This window comes from Leopardus geoffroyi, chromosome C1 (assembly GCF_018350155.1).
Source record: "Leopardus geoffroyi isolate Oge1 chromosome C1, O.geoffroyi_Oge1_pat1.0, whole genome shotgun sequence".
NCBI lineage: Eukaryota > Metazoa > Chordata > Mammalia > Carnivora > Felidae > Leopardus > Leopardus geoffroyi.
The window spans coordinates 151,672,630-151,696,683 of NC_059328.1; the positions used below are offsets into that span (position 1 = coordinate 151,672,630).

The 24,054-nt window shown below is 36.3% G+C and overlaps 1 protein-coding gene across 2 annotated transcripts in view; it reads right to left on the minus strand.

Annotated features, from left to right (window-relative positions):
- LOC123598990 (fibroblast activation protein alpha) overlaps positions 1–24,054 on the minus strand; it is a 73,903-nt gene that overhangs the window by 32,156 nt on the left and 17,693 nt on the right. The window contains exons 3-14 of one of the 2 annotated variants that reach the window (XM_045480011.1): positions 23,887–23,985; positions 22,839–22,933; positions 21,839–21,913; positions 20,319–20,371; positions 16,560–16,632; positions 15,767–15,887; positions 14,666–14,820; positions 12,534–12,637; positions 10,189–10,324; positions 6,151–6,195; positions 172–276; positions 3–73 (exon numbers count right to left, since the gene is read on the minus strand). In XM_045480011.1, the coding sequence (XP_045335967.1) occupies positions 3–73; positions 172–276; positions 6,151–6,195; positions 10,189–10,324; positions 12,534–12,637; positions 14,666–14,820; positions 15,767–15,887; positions 16,560–16,632; positions 20,319–20,371; positions 21,839–21,913; positions 22,839–22,933; positions 23,887–23,985 (1,132 nt within the window). The remainder of the gene's footprint in view (positions 1–2; positions 74–171; positions 277–6,150; positions 6,196–10,188; positions 10,325–12,533; positions 12,638–14,665; positions 14,821–15,766; positions 15,888–16,559; positions 16,633–20,318; positions 20,372–21,838; positions 21,914–22,838; positions 22,934–23,886; positions 23,986–24,054) is intronic. The other variant, XM_045480012.1, reaches the window with a different exon arrangement.

Consider the following 24,054-nt stretch of genomic DNA (forward strand, 5'->3'; position numbering starts at 1 on the left):
ACAGTGAATCCTGTGTTACTCTGAATATATTTATGGCCTCCCACTTGCCACTTGTAATTTGAATAGCATTTTCCTATAAAAAGACAAACATTATGTTGTGTGAAGCTGAGCGTTATTTGAGCAACCTCAACTGAATGATCTTTGAGGAGATAAATCTTGGAAGGAACATACCACAGTGTCTTTGATATAGTGAATATGTTTGTAGCCATCCTTGTCGCTAAATATTTTGTAGTATGAAATGGCATCATAGCTGAAAACTGGTGTTGAAACAAAGAACTGAAAGAAATGAACAGAGGTTATGTTCAAAAGACAAACCAAACTAAAACTATAGAATTTTTTATAAGCAGTGGATAGTTCATGATTATTGGAACCAGAATGTCCTGCCTCCCCTAGTGTCCATCAACCACATCTGAAATGCCATTCTTTCAGTTAGACTGCTTTTCTAGTGATTCCAACAGGCATTTGCACATTCCAACTGCTGCTTAATTGCTACTACATGCCCCTCTGTTTATAATGTTTAATTTGATTGAATGTCTATGCTTGGAGACACTGTGGTTTGGAACAGAATTAAGAGAATCATAAATGAATGTTGCCATGTAGCCAAGTCTAACTTCAAAATGTGGTATTTGACCAAAGCGTGACTCATGAAGGCTGATAGTTTTTTTGAGTTTTGATTTGTCGGATGCCAAGCACCTAATGCCAATGATTCAATGAAGACATTTTAAAGATGAAAATATCATGCCCTGCTAGTTACAGTTTTTCATGATGGAAAGAAACTTCTAGACCCAGGACAAGCAAGTAGGAGGTTTGCTCCTTGAGCTCAGGGAGCGAAGCAGACCTCATTACCCATCTCTGACCTCTTCCCAGGGTCCCTACTGGTCATTTACTGGAAACTGGTGAATGACCTAAGGAGGCTCTGACACTCAGCAAACCATACTTTCATTTCCTTCATGGTATAGATAACTAAAATCCTGCAAAAGTCCTCAGACCAAATTTTAGTTAGTAGTTTCTCCCATAAAAAAATAGCCTTGGGGCGCCTGGGTGGCTCAGGTCATGATCTCAAGTTCTTTCATGAGTTCGAGCCCCGTGTCCGGCTCCCTGCTGTCAATGTGGAGCCCACCTCGGGTCCTGTGTGTGTCTCTCTCTCTCTGTGCCCCTCCCCTGCTTGTGTTGTGTGTGTGTGTGTGTGTGTGTGTGTGTCCAAAACAAATAAACATAAAAAATTAAAAATATATATCCTTATCTTACATTTGTCAGCTTCTTTTTTCCTGGCCGTTGGGTTATAAAAGGAAGGTAAAATGGTAAAATAGCTATGTGAGGATAGAGCTACTCTACATCACGGCCAGTAGATACTCCCACAAATAATCCCAAGCCAGCTCTCTCTAGCTGGAAGTGTTTCCACACAACAGGGAATCAAGATGTTTAACTCCTTCAGAATTGACCAAGCAACAACAACCAAACCATCAGTATCTTTTCGTTGCTGTAGGCCTTTTGAGTGATGGTTTTTGACCAAATTGATGATTATGATTGCATGCTATTAAAATGTAACTTATTTGATGCGGTGTCTGTAGTGATCTGGGTAGGGTTCTCCAAATTTTACGTGAACCCAGAACCTCAGAATGTGACTATTATGGACTGTTTGTGTCTCCTTAAAACTCATATTTTGAAACCCTAATATGAATTAGGGTTAGTATTAGGAAGTGGGACATTAGGCAGGTAATTAGGATTAGATGAGGTCGTAAGGGTAGAGCCTTATGGGATTAGTGCCCTCTAAGAATCACCAGAGAGCTTGCTTCCCTTGCTCTGCTCTCCATCACTTGAGGATACAAGAAGTTGGTGGTCTCCAACCCAGAACAGAGCTCTCATGAGAACCCAACCATGCTGGCACCCTGGTCTAAGACCTTCAGCCTCCAGAAGTGTAAGAAATCAATTTCTGTTGTTTTTAAGCCACTCAGTCTATGGCACTTTGTCATAACAGTTCAAATGAAGGAGGATAATGACCTTATTTGCAGATATAATCAAAGTAAGAATTGAGATGTGACCATATTGGATTTGAGTGGGCCCCAAATCCAATGAATGGTGTCCTCATAAAAAGAGGGGGTACAAAGAAACACAGAGGGACACAGGGAAGAAGGCTTCATGGATGGGAGCAGAGATTGGGGATATGGCTACAAGCCAATGGAGTCCTGCCAAGAGCCACCAGGAGGTGGAAGAGGAGAGGGAGTATTCTTCCTTGGAGGCTTCAGAGGGAGCAGGACCATGCTGACACCTTGACTTTGGGCTTATAGCCTCCAGGATGGCGACACAATGGATTTCTATTGTTTTAAGCCACCAAGTTTGTGGTGATTTGTCACATTGATCCCAGGAAACTAATACCCTGTCCTAAGTCTTATCACTTTGGCATAGAATGGATGCCTTTCACAAAATGAAAAAATGGGATAAGGAGAAACTGCTGTCTCCTTCCATGGTTCCTTTATGAGTTTCATTAATAATAAGACCAGCCTTGGTAGGATTCTGTGTATTGAGACTTGTGCCTCTAAATAAAATTAAGAGTGAATTGAGTGAAAAAGAGGCCCAGGGAAAAGAAATTCTGGTTTGCAATTTTGTGGATGGAATTTTGTTAGTATAAGTCTGACAAGCCATTGTTTCATTTGAGAATGAAGCTTTGCCTTCTCAGACAAATGATGATAATCCTTACTTACTAGTAACCACTTTCCAATGCCTCCCTCTCACTCCTTAGGGTGAAAGACAAAAAACTGGCTGTGCATTGTTTTTACCACTAAAATGGAACCAGGGTCACAAAATATTTTAAGATGCCAGAGTAAAAACATAGTCTCCTCACACCTCTGGTTAGTAAGGAACTTTAAAAAAGGTTTTGTTCTGGATTAAAACTTAAAACTTTCATTTTCATTGAAAAAAAAAAAAAAGGGCAGAGTGTTTGAAGATCTTAGAATCAGGCAAACAGGAAGACTATCTCCGCTAAGCAAAGAATGTTATCTTCTCCCCTTTTATTGCGCACACTGAGGACAGCTGCTTTAGATGAACAGGTAACTTGGGTGAGCTAAAGAGAGTGTGAAATATTTCCGCATTCACTTTCCCAGAGCTAGCCCCATAATGCATCCTGAGTTAAATGCGTCTTGCATCAAGTTACACCTGGACCCTAGAAAGCACAGGTAACTAGGTGGTCCTCAGTTTTAACAAGGCCTCTTCACAGTCTCTTTATCAGCTTAGATTTTCTGATAAATTACTCACCTCTATCTGCAAAGCCATTTAAACTGTTTTACTTGGAAGGTGAGATTATTTACCACCTGATAATTTCTTGCCATGGTTGGTAAACAACCCAAGGTCCTAGATATCAGAGGCTGATGCCTAAGCTGAGTCCACATTTGATGAAAAGCACAGACTTCCAAGCATCAAGCAGAAAACTCGTTTTTCCGGCAACCAATTCAGCCAACTTTATTTGTGAAATAAGGAAATAAAGGCTTACTTAAAAGTCAAAAAAAAAAAAAAATCCACAAGCTCATTTTTCTGAACAAAGGGGTTTTACTGACAGCAAAGGGAGGGGCCGTATTGCTTAATTATTTTAAAATAATTTAAATGCAGCATTGTAGTCTATGCTTTTAGTGTTTGTTCTCCAAATTTTACTGATTCAATACTACATTCTTTGATTAAATGGTTCTTTTTGTCGGTTCCCTACAGGGCAAAAAGAAATTTGTTTAAAGTGAACTCATGGTTTGTTATTTTTCTGATCAAATACCAAAGGAGATATTAGGCTACATCCCCCAAATTAAGACACTTGACTATCTCATGCTGGAGGAGAGAGAGTGATAGGTAAAGTTCTATTTGCTAGTTCCGTGCCCCGCACCGTAACAGGTCCATTGCTTTTAGCAAGTCCTTCAATCTTTTCTGATTCACAGGTGATTTCCAAAGGTGTTTTTCAGTTTAAATCTCCTTAATAAAATCTAAAGGAACAACTTCTCCAACATCATTCTTTAATTTTATACTGATATGACTAGCCTGTACACTTTCTCTAAAAAGTGCATAGATATTACTTGAACAAATGTCTGAAAGGTTATTTCATACTCCTAGGTTTTTTCTGGGTAATTTTATTAAGTCACTGATTTGGTTATAGGTCAAAGGAAGCTATCCAGCACATTATGACATATGACTTATAAGCATATGAAGCTATGGCCTGACTTTCAAAAAACATGTCAAAGCTTGTAAAATCTAATGACTTCTTCAAAGCAGCTGCCTTGGGAGAGTGTGAACTTACTCCTGAAAGTTATCACTACAAAGAATTTTTGACAATACCTCTTTGGGTATTTAGAAAGTTTACTGACTATTTTAAATTTTTAAGAGATTGAGATGAATACATTAAAAGATGATTTTTTTTCCAATAGAATTCCAAAGCTACAGATGTTAAAATGATCTAGCACAAAATCATATGTTGCAGATACATAATACATTATTCACTAGATTTACTTTGGCATCATTTTTTATTTAATGTAGGGATCTCATCTTCCCTCAAAGGATGTGTATGTGCCTCCACTGAGGGTATTTAAAGCAAGGCTCTACAGCTTTAGAAGGCAATTAATCAATTAATTAATTAATCCACTCTGCTCATGTTTGCTGAGATTACAAGGTTGGTGCTATACAGATTATAAAAATTGATAAGATACAAATGTTGACTCCAAGCTGCCTATAAATAAGAGATTTCAAAAGATGCAATCTAAAATATTTCAGAGTGTTTTGAACGCATGCAGCATTTTCAGAATAAATGTGCATGGATTCCAAAGATCATGTCTTTGAGAAGATTGTTGGTATCCTTGTTTATCTATTTGTAAAATCATGTCACTCATAATATTCTGCAGTAACTCTATCTATATTATCATCACGGAGAATACAAGCAAAGGAAGTCTTAAAGTATTCTTTGCCTCCAATCTTTCCTGGAAATTTTATAATGAGAGTAAACTCATAGATTAACTTCCCCTCTCCTCAAGTTTTCAAACAATGATCTAGGCATTGTCTTTTTAGAAGATGAGCTATGGATTGACCAAGATTCCAAAAATTTAGAAAATTCTGTCCTTCCACTGAATACTGCTGATTTTTCTTATGTTATTTAGTACAGTGGCAAAGAGTTCTTATGTTATTTAGAACCGAGATATCTTTAACTAAAGACAGAGTAAATATATGTAAGCTAAAATTGCTAACTCCAGAAAAATGTACAAGGAGTTTTTGACATCTGAAGATTTTTACTTTGCAATTTACCTTCTTTCTACCCATCTTAACTTTGAATTTTTATGAGTTATCATCTTACAATTAACTCTGAAGTCTTTATTGTCCTTGTATCATGGGTTAATGTGTTAAGCCAGGTCCTAAGGGTCTTCTTTTTCTTTGCTTGTGCTACTCAGAGAAACTGTGTTTTGTCTTGTTTTTTTAAATCCAAATGCTAGTTGAATTCAATCATGTATTTGTAATAAATGGCAGCATCCATGCAACATTCACTTGGTCTCTGTCCTATTTTATATTCTTCAAATAGAATATTGTACACAATTGGTAACTTTGTAAATCATGATTTTTTTTACACTAAAAATTCTTACCAATCACTGAATAAGCCTATCCAAAAAATCTAGTGATCACAAACCATAACAAAATATACGATTTCCTATTTGATACCACTTAAAAACTGGAAACGAATACATAATTCATTTATTCATTTCAGTTTATATGAAATTGAATAAGAGGCAGATTGTGTTTAAATTACTATGAATACCCAATGTATTTGGTTTTTCTGGATTCAACTGGCTAGTAAGTATTATTTTAAGTTGATCAGGAATTGTAATTGCTTTTGAAAAACAGCCTTTATTTTGTTTAATAAGAATATTAATTATGAATATCAGAGAGTCAGTTGAAAAAGTTAAGGTTGTGACATGAGAACTATGATTTGTTCTCAATAGAATTTTAAATATATAGACATTAATTGTCTGGCACAAAACTGCTGAAAGGATCCCTACCTCTGTGTTTTTTTTACCTTGGTGTTTTTTCTATGAGACAAGTAGTGTCAGTTTGGATACATTTAAAAAAGTCCTTTGATGGCTGATAATCTGTGAAGTGTCATTAAAATATAAGGAAAAGATAGCAAAATCATACTCCACCAGCCCATCCAGTTCTGCTTTCTTCTATATGCTCCTGGGTCTAAAAGAAAGAAAGATCATGTCAAGCACACTATTAGGAGAACAGTTTTTCCTAAACATAAGCTGGGCATTTGAACCTGTTAAGCTGCCCACTCAGAGTGTACCATTGCTAATAGCCTAGCTTCACACTTGAATTTAAGATGACCGTATTCAACATCTTATACATCAACACTATTGCATATACATGAGCAATCTAAGGGATGGATCTTACTGAAAACCTTTAATAATTCTGGTTTAATTTTCCATGAGGCAGTGCCTGGAATTATTTCATTTATGGAAGCTGAGCACAACCCAAGCACTTGGTGTCATATAGTTTAAAAAGACATTTCAGTGGTGTCTGGGTGGCTCAGTCAGTTACGTGTCTGACTCTTGGTTTCAGCTCAGGTTGTGATCCCACGGTTTGTGGGTTCGAGCCCCCCAGGTCTGCTGACAACACAGAACCTGGCTTGGGATTTCTCTCTCTCCCATTCTCTCTGCCCCTCCCTCCACTCGCATGCCCACTCTCACTCTATCCAATTCCAAAAATAAACAAATAAACATTTTTTTAAAAAAGCATTTCACAGTGGAGTTTAGGTTAATTTTTTTTTCTTTTCTTAATCTTATTAAGTAGGTAGGAATCTTAAAATGTGCACAGAATCTTATTTTGGTGTACATTTTAGGATAGTATAATCATTGGTCGATCAGAATTTAGTGGGCATAAAAGGGTGAATAGGCTTTCCTAGGCAAATAATTAGAGAAAGATCATTCTAGGTGAAATGAACAGCACAGAGACCAGGCCAGCTTAGTAGACCACAGGGATGGTTCCATATGGCTGAGTGGAAGGTGACTATGGACAAGAGTTCAAGAGGAAGGAAGATGTTTGGGTATCAGAATGATCTTGGAGAAACTTTTATGCCACCCTAGGAAGTTTAGATTCCCCTTCTAGATGAGCCCTTTGAAGGAGTTCAAAGTCACAATTTGGAAAATATAATTGTGAACATGATACAGAGAATGGATTATAAGTCAGCAAGATAGAAAGAGGCAGAGAGATCAATCTACTGGAATGTTTGGGAAAAAGGATGATAAAGGCCTTAATCTAGGTATGGATAGCAAATATGGATCAGAGAAGATGTAGCCAGAGACATTTAAAAGTTCAAATCCTCAGAATAAATTTGAGGGCAAATGGTAACCAAAACCTCTGGTACAGATAAAAATTGCCTAAAGAGTAAGTTGAGAGTTATGGTAGAGACTAGAAGATTATTAGCAATCGTTTTCTCTGTTTGTTAGGACTATAGCTAGGCTACTTTTCCCAGGCCTGCTTCCAGCAAGATGTGGTCATGTGATAAATTCTAACCAATGGTGTGTGAGCAGAAGTGACTCATTCTACGTCTAGGCCTGACCTATATAAACCTATTATATGTGATCTTCCATTCTCTTTTCCATCCCCCAGTGGGATGTTGGTGATCAGGTTTGAATAACCTTGGACTAGCTTTGGAAGTCACTAGATGAAGACAGCACAAATGCCATCAACCTGGATCCTAGAGTGACTGTGCAGAGCAGAGCAACCCAACAATTAAAATTCCCCACAAACCTGGACTCAGTATTAGGTGGTTACATGAATGTGTAAAAATTTTCTTTCTTCTTTTTGAAAAAATTTATTTATTTATTTTTGAGAGAGAGAGAGAGAGAGAAAACACAAGTGGGGGAGGGGCAGAGAGAGAGGGAGACACAGAATCTGAAGCAGGCCCCGGGCTCTGAGCTGTCAGTGCAGAGCTGGATGTAGGGCTTGAACTCACAAGCCATGATGACATCATGACCTGAGTTGAAGTCAGATGCTTAACAGACTGAGCCACCCAGGTGCCCCCCAAAATTTCTATTGTATTAATTGTATTGTATTGTATTGTATTGTAATAATAAGAAGGGTCTTATTGGTGTTCTAGCAGTTAGCCTACCTTACAAACACATTAATTTGGAGATTAGTAAGATTTATAGAGAAATCATAAAAAGAAGAGCTGAAAACAAAAGGTCAGTGAAGTAGAAAGGGAACCATGAGAGAAGGTACTGTCATAAAAAGCAAGGGAATAATAAATTTTAAGGCACAGCTTTGTTGTCTAACACGACACTTTGCAGTTCTTATCTGAAAATGTGTTCCATGTATTTATCAAATTATTTTGAAACAGAGGTTGCTTTGAAATCCTAAGGTTAATTAAACCTGGTATTCTAAATTTAATCACTGTTTTGGGCCATAAAGTTAAAGTTTATATCCAAGGAATTCCACATCTCCTTGAATAAGCATCTTTTATATTCTGTCAGTTTAGACTAAAGTTGACCCTGATTTTTGTAAATTAGAATTTCAGATTCCAAAGCAATTACTGTTTTTAAATGCCTAGTTTTAAGAACTAAAATCTTAGTCTAAATGACTGATCTTACAGTTTAAAAGTAATAAGTAAAATCAACAATTCCTAATACCTAGATTCAATAAAAACATTGAAGATATATTCATCCCAAGCTGATTTATCAGATGAATGGTTTCTAATTAACTACCACAATCAAGTTTATTCTTTTTTTTCCCTCTATGGTACTGCATTGAAGCCAAAATCTTTCTGTTTTGTATAGCAAAATATAAATAAGATATAAAAAAAAAGCTTCTAGCATATTCCATCAAAATTAGTCAAGCTTCTTACAGAGTAGTGATTTAAAAAAATATTTTTAGCCCAAGTAATGTTGACTATAATAGTCCTGATATATTTCCAAATAGATTCATATGACTCTTTTCTTGCAAAACATAGTGTCCTAATTTCAAGAAGGAATTTAGTGATTTCTTTGATTCCTCTGTGCTTTCTTTCTTGCTTGATAAAAAAAGGTTTATTCTATATTTGGTTTAATGAAACATGTCTTCATAATTAGAAGTCTTATGAAATGTATCCATCAAATTTCCTATTTAAAGAAAACATTTTGTGTGTCTGAGTCTCTAATAGGAGTACTTATGAACAGGCTCATTTTAAAGCATTTAGATTGGTGGAGTACTTTTCTAATGCATTAATTTAACAGATTATGTTTGGATTTGAACAATAGAAACAATTAAAACTCAACAATAAATCTGTGCTTAATTTTCAAGTTTTCCCTTCCTAAAATTAGCACAGTATTTCTATTGTATTAACCCACTGAATTACTGCAAGATAACAGGATAGCAGGGTAGTTTGACCTGATATTTCATGTCATGTTCTCAATTATCTGCTTTTAAATTTTACAATGGGAATGTTTGGCTTTCTTTTGATGACATCAATTTCCTTCAAAATTTCTATTTTTCTATTTTTACATTGAATAGACATAACACCCTTGGCATTTTTCTGTTTTTTATTTTTTTATCTATTTCTTTTTTTTTTAATGTTTATTTATTTTTGAGAGAGACAGAGACATAATGCGAGTGGGTTGGGGCAGTGAGAGAGGGAGACAACAGAATCTGAAACAGGCTCCAGGCTCTGAGCTGTCAGCACAGAGCCCGACGTGGGGCTCAAACTCACGAGCCGCGAGATCATGACCAGAGCTGAAGTTGGACACTAAGCCGACTGAGCCACCCAGGCGCCCCTCTGTTTTAAGTAGAATATATCTATTTCCCTAAAGACCCATCTTATCTTCTCATCTTCATCATTTTGGGTTTTGTTGACTACCAATCTTATATTCTCAAAAGGATGGAATTTCATCCTAACTCAGAACCAGGTACCTTATTTTTCCAATATTACATTGTTTCATTTAGTCTTTTTCTCCATTCAGTTTCAATGCTAAAGTCATTCAAGAAAACACGGAGTCTATTACTTATTTAATAAAAATAATGGACTGTGAATAAAGGGTTGTTTTTGTTTTGTTTTGTTTTGTTTTGTTTTGTTTTGCAAAGCAATCAAGAGTTGAATGCAGTAATTCTGGCTTTATAATACAAAATGTTAGCGATAAAAAAGTCCTCCCTCATACACTTTCATCTTCAGAAATACACCTCTGCGGGTTTAATATGACCTACCTTTGGACAATCCCATGTCTGCCAGCCTTCTCTGAAATCACATATAGACAGGACTGAAACATTCTGGATTCTTTTCAGCCACTGGAAACATATTCGTTCATCAGTAACCCATGTGAGCCAACTGAAATAATAATCACTGCGAATAAACCAAAACAACAGTCACTACCATAAACCAGTATGATGTCAAATAATTTCTCAAGTTCTGTTTTCTCAAGGATGTATTTTGTTATTATGAAATATCTATTCCATAGATAAAGAAGGGAGAACTTTCCCTTCTCTTCAGAGAAAGTTTAAATATACTTGCTGACTCTTAAACAATATCTATAAGAGAGTTGGTTCATCTAATGGAATTATTTTATATTCGAGCTTTCTCCTCATTTTGGACTTTTATATCTTGGGAAACATTTTAAGACATGAGGCCAAAGCTATTGGTCAATATAGAGGGGGGGAAAGCATTAAACTGGTTATTTTGCATGAGTAGACTCAATTTTTCACTTTTTAGTGGATGAGAGAGAGAGCCAAGTGTGATAAATGCCCATCTTTCTCTCCAGGCAGTTTGTATTAGAGGCCTCGTTTTAACTGTGACCAGGGTCAGGGGTTGAAATTCAGGTTTAGTATCATAATCAGAGATGATGTACACTAAGTAACTCTATTAGTGCTTGGCACATAGTTGGTGTCAATGAATGGCAGCAACTATCACTCGGCTCTGAGAATGAACCTATAGATGGAGAACATCAATGTAAATAAACCACAGAATTCTGGACATTGATATAAAAGAAATCACAGAACTGGAGGGGTCTCTGGCTCAGATTCTGGTTTTACCTCCTAGTAGTTCTACTACGTAAGGCTACTTACTTGACATATCTGTGCCCCTGTTTCTTTATCAAATGGGAATAACAGTATTACCAAACGTAGAGCTTGCTGTAGAATTGGCTGAGTGTGCTTAAAGTTCGTGAGAATTCTGCCTGCTCCATGGTAAGTGCTGAGAAAATTTTAGCTATTACTATTAATTGTTAATATTTTACAGATGCTCCTCTGGACTCCTTATACAGTACCCTTTCTATCATTCCATTTGCTTCCTAAGGAGAACGACAGTTGAAAGAAAGAAAGAAGGAAAGAAAGAAAGAAAGAAAGAAAGAAGAAAGAAAGAAAGAAAGAAAGAAAGAAAGAAAGAAAGAAAGAAAAAGAAAGATGTATTTAGTCTAAGTTTCCATCAACTAGATTGGTGGTAGTTGGGGGAAGTAATGGATAATCCCCCCAAATAAAGCCATTTTAAATTATCCAAGAGGGGCGCCTGGGTGGCTCAGTCAGTTGAGCGTCCGGCTTCGGCTCAGGTCATGATCTCACGGTTTTTGAGTTCGAGCCCCGTGTCGGGCTCTGTGCTGACAGCTTGGAGCCTGCAGCCTGTTTCGGATTCTGTGTCTCCCTCTCTCTCTGCTCCTCCCCTGCTCGTGCTCTTTCTCTTTCACTCTCTCTCTCTCTCTCTCTCTCTCTCTCAAAAATAAATAAACATTAAAAAACATTTAAATTATCCAAGAGTAGATTCACCCTGGCAAGGCCCCACTGAGGCCTCTGCTGAGGTTCTCTTTCCTGTCAGTGATCAATCATTCTGCCCTGGCCGACTCTCCTGCAAGGGGCAGCATGCCCTGGCCTGTTAGGGTTTGGGAAGTAGTGAGGAAGCCCACCAGGCTGGGTGTGGGCGACCTCTTACCTTGATCTGCTTCAACCGTAATGACCACAGAGGACTGATGGAGGGTTGGAAGGGTTGCTACAATCAGAACTAATCATACATATGGATCTACATATGGCCCCAAGCTGGGGGAGTGAGACTGATTCATGTCCCTGTCTCCTTACAGTGAATCCCAAACAGATAATTGTACAACCAGATAATTGTGAATAGACTGCATCCTAGTAAAAATTGCTAATATTTGGAGAGGGTTGGCCTCTTGTTAGTCATGCATATGTGATCAAACATGATCTATAAACCCTGGGCTTGAGAGAACGTAGACCAGACTTGAAACAAGACAGGCTGAGAACATATATGAATTTTATTATTTGCCCGCTGATCCCAAGTTTACATTCACACATCTGAGGGGAGTATCACTTAGATTGATCGCTCTGATCATCCTTACATGTGTGAAAGGGACTGACACTTTAAAATCAATTTAAGAAATGTCATTTTTAATTTGGTTACGTATTTAGGTTTACATGCCAATTTTATTTATTTATTTCTGCTTAGAGTACACATCATAAACTCACTAGAAAAGAAGTGTAAATCTCAGCTAAGAAATTTAAGTGTTAAAATTCAGGTTAAGGTGGAAAGAGAGCATCTGGGTTTGCCCTACCTTGATGCTATCATTGCTGGAACTGGCACTTCTATGGGACCTATATGCTCAGGGTGAGTGGCATCGATAATAAATAACCGAACAACAGGATTCTTAGCTCCAGCCTGCCGAAAAAATGGAGATTATATGCTCATAAATTTTTAATTATGACTAAGATATTAAAGACACTTTAGGAGTTTAGGCATTTTTTATAAGTTTACAATATTAAGTATATCATTGTTGAAAACATTTGAATTATAACATGACCAGGAATTTCATTTCGATTTTACTTGCAGGGCAATTACAAATATTATGTCAACCAGAGTGAAGACACATATTTTAAGTGATTAATGAGAGAGTTTTGATTCATAGGGGAAAATATTTTGGATATGAAAATGCAGTGCCATAATTGATATTCTCTTTTCTGACTTTCAAGACAGATATTTCTTCTTCTTCTTCTTCTTCTTCTTCTTCTTCTTCTTCTTAGGATAAGTATTATAATCACTTCTCCCTGTACTGGAAGGAGTGCAGGGGGGAAGACAGTATAAACAATAAATAACAGAAGATATTTTTTCTTTTTGCCCTATAATTTGGTCTAGGACAATCATCAGTCGGTCTCCTAGCTGGTTACATTACTACTGTTATCATCCCCCCCAAATTAGGGAAATGTCACCTCCAAATAAAGTGACTGTAGAATTTGCACTTTTCTTGTTTTGTACTTTCTGTGCTATTATACACCCTAAATTTACATGACAGTGTAGTTCACACCCAGACAGCTTCTTAGAGTTCCTGTTATTTTAACACAGAAAAAGAGAGTCTTATAATTGTCAAACAATTTAAGTCCACAGAGTTCAGGTTCACAGCCTTAAATGACTCCATGCCATTTGGATTTATCTAAAGAACTGTCCAGGCTCTCCTCTGACCTCCTGTTTCACTGTGAAGCTTAGCTGGGACTTCTGGTTTCTTTTGAGTTGCCTCACCTCTCAGCTTGATGTCAGATGTTTCAACAACTCTAGTCTTCAAGGAAAACATGAAAATTTGGGTCCCAACTTCTCTGTTGGTGTCAGTTAGTCCTCAGCTCTGGGTTCCTCCATTTCTTCCTGCTGCCTTACACCCTCTTGAAGATCCAAATTCTTTTACGTCTTGGGTCCCAAGTGCCACTTCTCTTACTTCCAAACATCTTCAGTCTTTCAGACTTTATATACAGCTGTTGAGGGGTCTCCTACCTAAACATGCATCTCCTATCCATTATCTTTTCTCACATGACTTTTAACATAAATTTTAGACTATCTGGAATTTCTAGTTCTCTATCTATACCCACTGTGACTCGCATCAGAAACCACTTGTGTGTACACATATCCATAGAGGGACCCACTGGGTCCATCTGTAACAGTGTTCTCTTTGGCAAGTAAACACAACAGGGACCAAAGAACAAAGAACTATTTTCTACAGTCACTTCCATTCCTTGGAAAAGAGGAGAATTTATTATTTGATCCTTTTTCAGATTTTTTGCCTAAGTCAAATTAGGATACGGCGCTTCTCCACTGTGACCTTGCTGTTCTCCTACTATACATACAGGAGCCCTCTCTTCAGACATGGGACTGAATGAAAAGTGTTTCACTCAGAATTCTAGAATGGTTATACAAGAAACATTGGGTTCATTCCATGTCTAATTTCCTCAAGGAAGACACTAGATTCACACACTTAACCTACCTTAAATGTCCAGAAAAGATCACAACTCATGCCTGCTTCTACCTGACAGGAACATCAAGTTCAACATTTGTATTTTCCATTCTAGTTCGCATTTACATGAGAATTCAAGAAGGAATTGCAAAACAGAACTTTACCCTGAATTTGGAGCATGAAAGATGAAAAATTAAAATTAAGTTAAGCTTGTTTTTCCTCCATAATCTAGACCATATGTTTTTCAAAGATTCTGCGATGGATTTTGCAAAGACTACTTCATCCAGCACAACCAGATGTCCAAAGCAACAGATGTCCACATAAATAATAGAGCACAGTACAATGTTTGCCTTACAATGCACAAGGATAAGAAGCTCTCCAAACTTGTTGATCCCACCTCTATTCATGGTGTTGGTTGCTCATTTTGACACCAGAGGAATGGAAGCATCTGTTGAAAGTACTCAACATACCTTGGGGTATGGAATATTTATTGTTCTAGGGTATTGTTCATCACCATAATAGGAATAGGCGATAACTGGTATCTCGGTATCATTAAATTCTGCATATGCCAAAAATTTTCCATTAGGAGACCACCAGAGAGCGTATTTTGTAGCAAGCATTTCCTCTGAAAAATAAAATACAAGCATACAAATAACCGTTATGGCTTACTCTTAAAATTATTGCAAATTCTTCAAAATATATTGTATTAGCCATTTACTGACTGCAATAATTTATTTAATGTGGGTGTGACATATGCCAAAATTTGGTTATTAACAAAGATAAATAATCTGAGTTTAAAGACATAGCCTAACTTATACCTCATTTCAAACATCAATCAGTCTGCGTAGGAATTGATATTAATCAGAAATGTAATTCTTTAAGTAAATTAATTAAGCATTTCAACAATAAATGATTTTTCCCTTGGGGCAGCTTCTGGTTTTTATAGTCACCTAATGTAGCCCAAACAAGGAGAACTGTAATTACACTACAAGAGTGACATAAGTGTTAGATGTTGACTTTTTCTAGGAATATTTAAAAAACCAAAAAAAAAAAAAAAAAACCCAAAAAACAGAAAAACACAAAAAAACAAAAACAGTTCAGTTATATAATTTTTAATAAAGGCAAGAACTATAAGACTTCTTAAAGTCCAGTTAGGTCCTGGATCCTACATGGCCTACAAAGAGGACACAATTCACAAAAGTATCAAAAACTAGGAATATTTCTCTGCAAAATTATGTAGACAGTTGTTTAGTTTTGGAAGAAAGATTTATTCCTCAAGAAAAAAGAAACCTGAGGAAATGTACCAACACAGCATCTAAGGACCATAAACTTCTTGAAATGTAAATTATTACTACCACTTTATAACACTCATGAAAATCAGCTCTACCAGCCTGATTATTAGATTTTGTTCTTTGAGAACATGTACATCCTGTTCATAACCTGATAACAGCTTTCAGAAATGCCACCATTCATCTCGGTAACATACCACTTGTCTAAACTTTACTAAATATATGCAATTATTTTCAATTAAAAGCCTAAAACAGCAATGGTAGAAAAGGAATACGATTTACCTTCATAAACCCAGTCTGGGATCCCATTGAATATTTTATTTTCTCTTCCATTAAATGTTATTTGAAAAGGTGGGTCTTCTGGTCTTTGTTTCAAATAGATATTGTTTTGATAGACATATGCCTAGAAGTGGTGGTAAGTTAGTTAATAAGGAGAATTCCATAAGAAATACAATAAATCCTGTAAACTTGTTTTAATTATTTACCTAATACCTTCAAAATGCATGGTAATCCAGATGCAAGAAGGAATCACAACTAAAGTATCATTTTAATAGGTCAAAAAACCAACCAGCTCACATTAACATCAGTTATGATTTTTAAAGTCTATCAAATAAAGCATAAAGTTTACCATATATTTGTTGTTTTATTACTCAAATAAATAATTGTACATATTAACAGAAAGTCAAATAAATCTTTGAATATTAATAGCTAGCCAGATCTAATCTTTATTTAGAGTCCTTAAATAAGAGCTTGGACAAAATTTCATGTTGTCTGAAGCTAGTCTGGGAAACTTGTGAAAACCATATTTTTCCTCAGCTTTCTGGCACAACGCATTCTGGCTGAGTATGAGGATAAAGTTTTTGACTGCGATATTTAAAGAAGTCTATCCATGAGCTTGAGATTTTGCGGAATTCTCAGATGAGTTTCAATTTATCAAAACTCTTCCCGTTTTTAACCACTAAAATAGTCATGAATTTTTTTTTTCCTTTCAGGCAAGGAAATTTAACAAAGGCCAAAATCAAATGGCTCCTCTTTTATTTAAATGATTAAACACTTCTATAATTTAAACACTTACTAATTTACTCCCAACAGGCGACCAGCATAAATACTGAATTGGACGAGGAAGCTCATTTCTTCTTACAAACTGTCTAGAAGGAAAAAAAAAAAAAAAAAGGAAGAAAAAATAATAATAAACCTTGCTGTTCAAGGGGGAAAAAAGCATCTTTACAAACAGAAAAAAGTAAATAATAAAAATGAAGGATCGTCCTCGGCTTCCTCAAACCTAACGGAAAGAATGTGACAAAATGGCACTGGAGGCATCGGGTTCTGGTAGCAGTTCTTTACCAGTTACTTAAGTCACTTAATTTCTCTGGGTCTCAGTTTTCTGACCTTTGTAATGAAGTGAATTAAAGATTTATTAAGGATTTATAGACTGTGAAAGTGGGACTATCTCTAGAAATTATCTGGTGGAACACCCTCATTAAAAAAAATAAATAAACGTGAGGTTAGAGAGATACGACTTTTTAAAATCACATCACTGGTTCTTGGCCGACCCTAATTAAACTCAAGTCTCCTAACCCTCAGGACTGTAAAATTTGTACACATCAGGCTGAGATGGTCGATGAAGTGCCTTCCAGCTCTAAAATGCTATAGCTGTGCTGAAGTTTAATATGTGCTCTTCCACATTCTCATTTACAACCCCCATCTCTGTGAATGCATATGCATTTCAAATTTTTGAAAATAAGATGCCATTTGACAATCTCCCCAGGGATCTGACTTGAAATCAGAAAAGGAAAGGAACATCTGATCTCAAACTAAACTGAAAAACAGATCATACACTGGGCAGTATGCCTTAAGCTTGCAAAGTTCTCCACCCATGGGGAAATTTCAAATATCTTATTGGCCAAAAATCTCACTTTGGTGCCTAGACTCACCCTGCAAATACTCAATTGACTAACTTGCACTGTGGGGCTTTTGTAGTTCTTCAACGAGAATGTGCTCAGATTTTTGTAAGTGCTAAAGAGTCATAGGATGCCATGCTTAAGTTTTGACTATTATCTTCTTGAAGATTATATTAATAGTTTCATCAAGACTGCTTTTGAAGATAAACAAAACAAGACTTGCCTCCAAGGTATAAATTCAGGAGCCTGAAGAAAGACTCTTTGTCCTCTCCCTCAAAAAACTAACTCCAACCTGGACCTAACATGCCTGACATTTCTACTTTTCTCATTCTTTTAAAGCTGGAACCTGCAAAGAATTGTAACCCACGTTACTTTGACACAACTTATTAGGTCATGCAGCCTGAGGCCTAGCAAGCCGTGAGGGAACACAGGCAGATCAGCTTTGACTGGGGAAAGAATAATGGCCATGGAAGAGAGAGACCGCTGGTGAAGCAGTGAGAATCCTGCCTGCCAGAGGGCAGTATCTGAGCAGCAGGCACTGGGAAGGTCCACAATATATTGAAACACATGTGAAGGCACAGGCAAAGGAATGATCCAGAAGAAAAGGCATTTCTATCTCAGGCCAGCGTTCATGTTACCTTTGACATTGCAACGCTGTCTTAGGTTTCCATATGCTGTGGAATCATCTATGCAAGCATGCAGACAGCGCCAAGCTGAAAATCTCAGCGCAGAGTCTCTTCATGACTGGCAAGTCACCACAGCTGCCATTTTCTATGTTTTCTAAATAACTAACACTATGAGAGAAAGTGGAGGAGGCTGCTCACAAAGGCTGTCGTCTCCTCTCAGTATTCCTTCCCATGCTTGAAACCAGAACTATCTTCACTTTCTCTGTGGTAGATTTTTATAGACTCTTCAGAAGCATATAGAAAATTTGGAATTAGTGGTATGTGGTCTTGCCTTGAATCTCAACAAATTTGTCATCCCTCACTTCCTAAATTATGCTATATTTACCTGACAAAAGACAAATTTGGCAAATTAGAAAGTTGTGCAGATAAGAAAAGAAAGAGAGAGAGAGAGAGAGAGAAAGCAAGCAGGCAAGTAGTGGCTTGACTAAGTTCACTGCACAAAAGCTAAATATTTAAAATGATTCGAGGCCATAAAACTTATACAAGCCATAATTAAAATATTAGTATTGTCACTTTCTTTTGGAATGCTGTTTAATCTGCTGAACCTTAAGGTAGGATGTGGAGAATTTCAAAACAATTAAAAGAAAAATAAGGAATTGATTAAAGCCTTAAGAAATTGTGCTGAAAGAGTAAGGATTTTACTTCACCAATTTAAAGTTTTCTTGAGAGTAGGGTCAGTGCCTCGAGTTCATTTGTATCTCCCCATATATGCTTTTCACATAATAGGTGTTCAATAATTTCTTTTTGAGGGGCTCCTGGGTGGCTCAGTCGGTTAAGTGTCTGACTCTTGATTTCAGGTCTGGTCATGATCTCAAGGTTTGTGAGTTCAAGCCCTGTGTTGGGCTCTGAGCTGATAGTGCGGAGCCTCTTTGGGATTCTTTCTCTCCATTTCTCTCTGCCTCTCCCCCGCACACGTGCGCGCACACACACACACACACACTCTCTCTCTCTCTCTCTCTCTTTCTCTCTCTGTCAAAATAATAAAAAAATAAACTTAAAAAAAGAAAAAAACCTATTTTTGAATTTGGTGATGATGTGGATACAGAGAAGAGAAAGACCCAGAGTATATTAGATGAGTTCAGTTTCTACTTTATGTAGTAGTTCATATTTCCTAAATTGACAGTTTAAGATCAGAATCATTCTTTTCTGAACTCTTAAAACAAGTAGACTTTGTTTTGAATTTTTGTGTTGTTACTGGACAAAAGAGGAAATAGACCATAAAATTTTTCAATACCTCTTCAAGCCATATAATTATTTTTCCCTTTTATATAACAGCAAATAGGATATCACATTAAGATGAGTAACTAAACCAATTCATTGTCCATACTGAGTCAGAGTGATTTTTCTAAAGTGCAAATCTGATTCCCTATTGTCATCAGAATGACATGTAAACTCTTCTTAATGGTTTCCTCATGATTATTTGGCCCTTGCTTCCTGGCCCCAACTCCTTTCCAACCTTACACCACCTCTCACTAGTCAGCATGCCCTCCTCCAATTTCAACTCAACTGACCTATTTTGAGTTTCCGAAACTCTCTGTGCTCTCCCTTCCCTTGGGGCCTTTACAGGTTATTCCTTCTGTCAGGAATTCCCTCACTAGGTGTTCTGCCTACCTACTCGTTCCTTTTTCTTTCTTTCTTTCTTTCTTTCTTTCTTTCTTTCTTTCTTTCTTTTCTTTCTTTCTTTTTTTTTGATTAAATGGAAATATTTCAAATAGTGAAGCATACAAAGAAAGAAAGAAAATGGTATGACAGATGCCAACTTATCTACAGCCCCAATTTAAAAAATATTAACGTTTTGCAATTTTAGTAACAGTTAATTTAAAATCAATTAATGGAGTCTGTGTTTAGATACAACTGAAGGAGATTTGCATCTCCTGCCCTTCTACTTCCTTCCGTTGAAACAGCCACTCTCTCGTAAGCAGTGTATCATTCCCATGCACGTGTTTGTGCTTTCAGTATGTAGGTTTATGTCCATAAATGGTATATTTATAATTTGGTGTTCCAAAGTAGGGAGAATAAAACTGCCTGGCAAATAAAAATACAGAACATTTGTCAAATAAAAAGAGGTAAATGTCTCATAAAAGTATTTCCTTAATTTTCTTAATTTTTATGGGTGCCCATACACGGTAAAGAAGTAAAACACTAAGATCAGTAACAAGATAATGTAATCTTAACTTTAAATCAGAGCGTGGAGTGAAAAATCATGATGGATTTAAGTAGTATCAATACATAGATATGAAATTTTACCCAGTATTTAGGTCATAGATGTGATATGTTGCTGTGTAAGAGTATCTCCAAAGCTGTCGGAAAGAAGAGAGACAGAGACAAATTATGATTCTTAAAAAGCTTCTATCAATAATGTATAATAACAAATGATTCAAGATTCAGAATTATAAAAGGACTATTTTCATAAAGCACTAGGAAGGATATGTTTCAATTCCAAAAGAGTCTTCATTTAAAGAGTTTTACTGTGGACTTTTGTGATGTTTGTCTAAGTTCCAGAACTAATCTCAGCAGTGATTCAACCCTCACTCCATAAAAAGCATATCCAAAGACATTTCTTAATATAAAAAGCTTTTCTTTGACACACTCTATCCTAAGAATTTTTCCTTTATGCTATACCTTGATTTGAAGTAAAACCCCCATGATCTCCCTGGCCATAAGGATTACCCCAAACATGTGTAGTTCATTACAATGATACCCTCTAAAATTAGATAAAGAGAATTTTATTCAACACAGAGTTTTGTTACAACATGTTTGCCTTTCTTAAAATATAACACTTTTTAAGAATAATAGAAATTGAAAAAGAAATAGAAGCTCCATAGTTTATAATTCCTCCTGAAAAAAACTGCTCTTTTTCTCATTAAGTGTATTTGTTCTGTGGTTAGTGAATACTACAAATATTATTTTGGATTTTGTTTCTTAAAAGAGCTTTCAGACTCTTGGCAAAGAAACTCCAACTGGTTAAAACATGTCTTCCTGAAGACTGGTAGCGACCAGGACCCGGTCTACTGGAAAATAATCAGCAGACTGAACAACTTGGGGGAGGAGGGCAAGATTAACTATTCATTCTGTTTTATATCTCACATAGGATATGAAAAATGGCAGTAAAAAGGTTCTCTCTCTAAAGGTAATCACTAGAAGTTTCATTTGATAATAAATTCTTTTGCCTTCTTGCAAAATTCTCTCGAAGTTGTGTAAGTAGAAAAAATAAGATCATCAACTTCCCTCTATAACTTCATTCAAGAAGGGGAAACGAAGTAAAGGTAAATGGTCTGATTTGGTGGGATATTCCTATCCCAGTTTTTTGAAGCCACAGATTTAAACCCTAGTGTACCGCTGACCATATATTATCCTACTTGAGCAAGTGAGTTAAATAAGCTACACCTCGATATTTCCATTTTCCATAACAATTAACTTTCACAAGGTTAAAATATGTAAGGATTAACTAACGACTTTTGAAGTCAACTAGTTTTAGAAATAGAAGTGTAATTGTCCCGTTTCTGATAAATAACAGTGCCCCCAAATGAAGTCCCCTACCCCAGAGGAAAGTAGTTTCTACCGTTGGAGGATAACCAGACAAGTGCACCAAATTCTGATTTATGCGTATGTGCTTCAGTTATGTTTTTTAGGCTCATCTAGAACTCACATTAACTTCTTGAATATTTAGAGATAAAAATATACTCTCACTTCCTCTTACTTTTATAAACCAAACTGTGGATTAGTAGCAGATATAAACGGATATACCCAAATTAAATAGTCAATACCTTTGAATAATCACTTTCTAGATAGGCAAATTGCCGATCAGGTGACAAGCCATAATTTGAAGCATTCACACTTTTCTGAAATCATAAATAAGTCAATTAGAATATAGAAGAAAAACCAGAGCCATGTAAATGTGAAGTATTAAAAGGATATCGCATAATTGACATACTCTTACGTACATATACTGTCTATGCAATTAAAAAAACGTTTACATGGTACTTACTGTATACAAACAAATTTATTAAACACTATGAGAGGAAGATGTGATACGTAGAATATACTTTGTGATTTCAGGAAGCTTAATATGTTAAACTTGAAAATAAGTAGCGTATTGCAAATTAGAAAGTTCTATTGAAGAAATACAAATATAGCATTGCGAAAGCATTTGAAAAAGAGATGATTAAATCCAATTCAGAGGATCATTGGTTGCATGAGGAAGAGAGTATCATCTGAGCTTGACTTTAAAACATTAGCAGGCTTTTGAGGGTGGAGAAAGTGGGAAGAGCCTAGGAGCATAGAGCAGCAGAAGCCTACATTTCATAGTTCTTGTTTGTTGAGCGTGTATTCCAGGTTAGGTGCCGTCCTCCCACATTCAAATGTTACACTACTTACCTCTTCTAGAAACCCAGACTGGTATTATTCTTCCTACTCTTCAGAGAGAGAAAATGAGGCACACCGTGGCTGGTGTGGTATGGAACCTTATTTAACTTTCCATAGCTAAGAAGTGACAGAACCTGGATTTGAGCCTCAGTTTGCCTGTTATAAGGAATGATTTCTCAACTCTTATCTCTTACTACACTTTTTTTCCCAGAGAAGGAAAGATGCTGGGTGATTGAGAGGAGGCAAAGGCAGTAGTATAGTGTGACTAGAAGAGAGACTTGGAGAATTCAGTGGGGGATGGAACCGAGAAGGCTAGGTCAAGTGCTGAGAGTTTGGATTCTGTTCCTTGGTCATTGAGTAGGTGGCAAAGGTTTGAGGAGGAAGATGATGCCGGATACATACCATGGTGTTATTATTCAAAATGGTATATGATTCTCCTGTTTCAATATTGTAATATACTATATCATTATCTGTAGACTGATGAAGATATTCTTGTCCTTTAAACAAGAAGGAAAACAAACTTGAAATGATCCCCCTTAGTAGGAAATGCATTTATAAGAAAGAGAAACCTCCCTTATTTCACAGATGTGCTTTGCTTTTCTTCCCTGTCCAGGACATTGCTTCGTCAAACTTAAAATAATTAGCTGACAGTGGAAGGGAGGAAAGGATGCTCTTTTCTATTTTCCACAAAAATGCCACATTTGCTAGTAGGCTGCCCTATTGTGACCAGTTCAGGGTGCTGGGGAATAAAATTGGGTTTTCTCTGTGATACAACAAAGAGGATAAACTGGTGTGTTTAAAAACTGGTGTTAAAATGGTGTATTTGTTTTGAACTAAAAAATACATTATATTTGGGTTGTGTTTGATTTAGTTTAAAACTCTTTTGATGTGCATTTTATTTTCTAAAGAGAAAAATGAAAATATTTAAATGTGTTTAGTCCCACTTTAGATACAAACTATAATACCATAAATAATTTAGTTGACCTTACTATTTGTTTGGACTTATTTGACAATATCCTATTCTGAAAACGTATATGCAAATATCAATTTTATGGCCTATGAAGGATTTTTTTTTTTTGTGGCCAGGATGGGATTTGTCCATTTCTCAGATTATCTAGATTAACAATGGAATTTCTCTGTTGGTAAAATTCTTATGGCCTCTCCTAAATAGGTGCATATTCAGAAGAGTCATACAATACGCTCAGATTGTTCTAGCAATGTACTCTCAACTTTCACTTTTTTACTGAAAATCCAACTGGCATCATTACTATTCGGCAAATGGTTCTGTCAAAGGTGCTTTGGTGGCCGTTTGACTTATCTAAGTAAGTGCTCTTTTTTTCTATTTCAATTGATATGGCCTCTGTTACCATTGAGATGTATTGGCACGAAAAATAAAAACAAAAACACGTATTTTCAAAAACCTCAAAAGGTAAAGAAACAATCCACTTACCTGAAATCCAGTTTGGAAAAAATGTCTTATAGGAAAATGTCCCATTTAAAATATCCTTCAATGTGAGTGTTCTTGTTGTACTTCCTTCAGAGTCATGAACTTTAGGGGAGATGGAAACAGTATTACTAAAAAGATGATTAATAACGCAAATAAGTCCTGAGCCTGTCT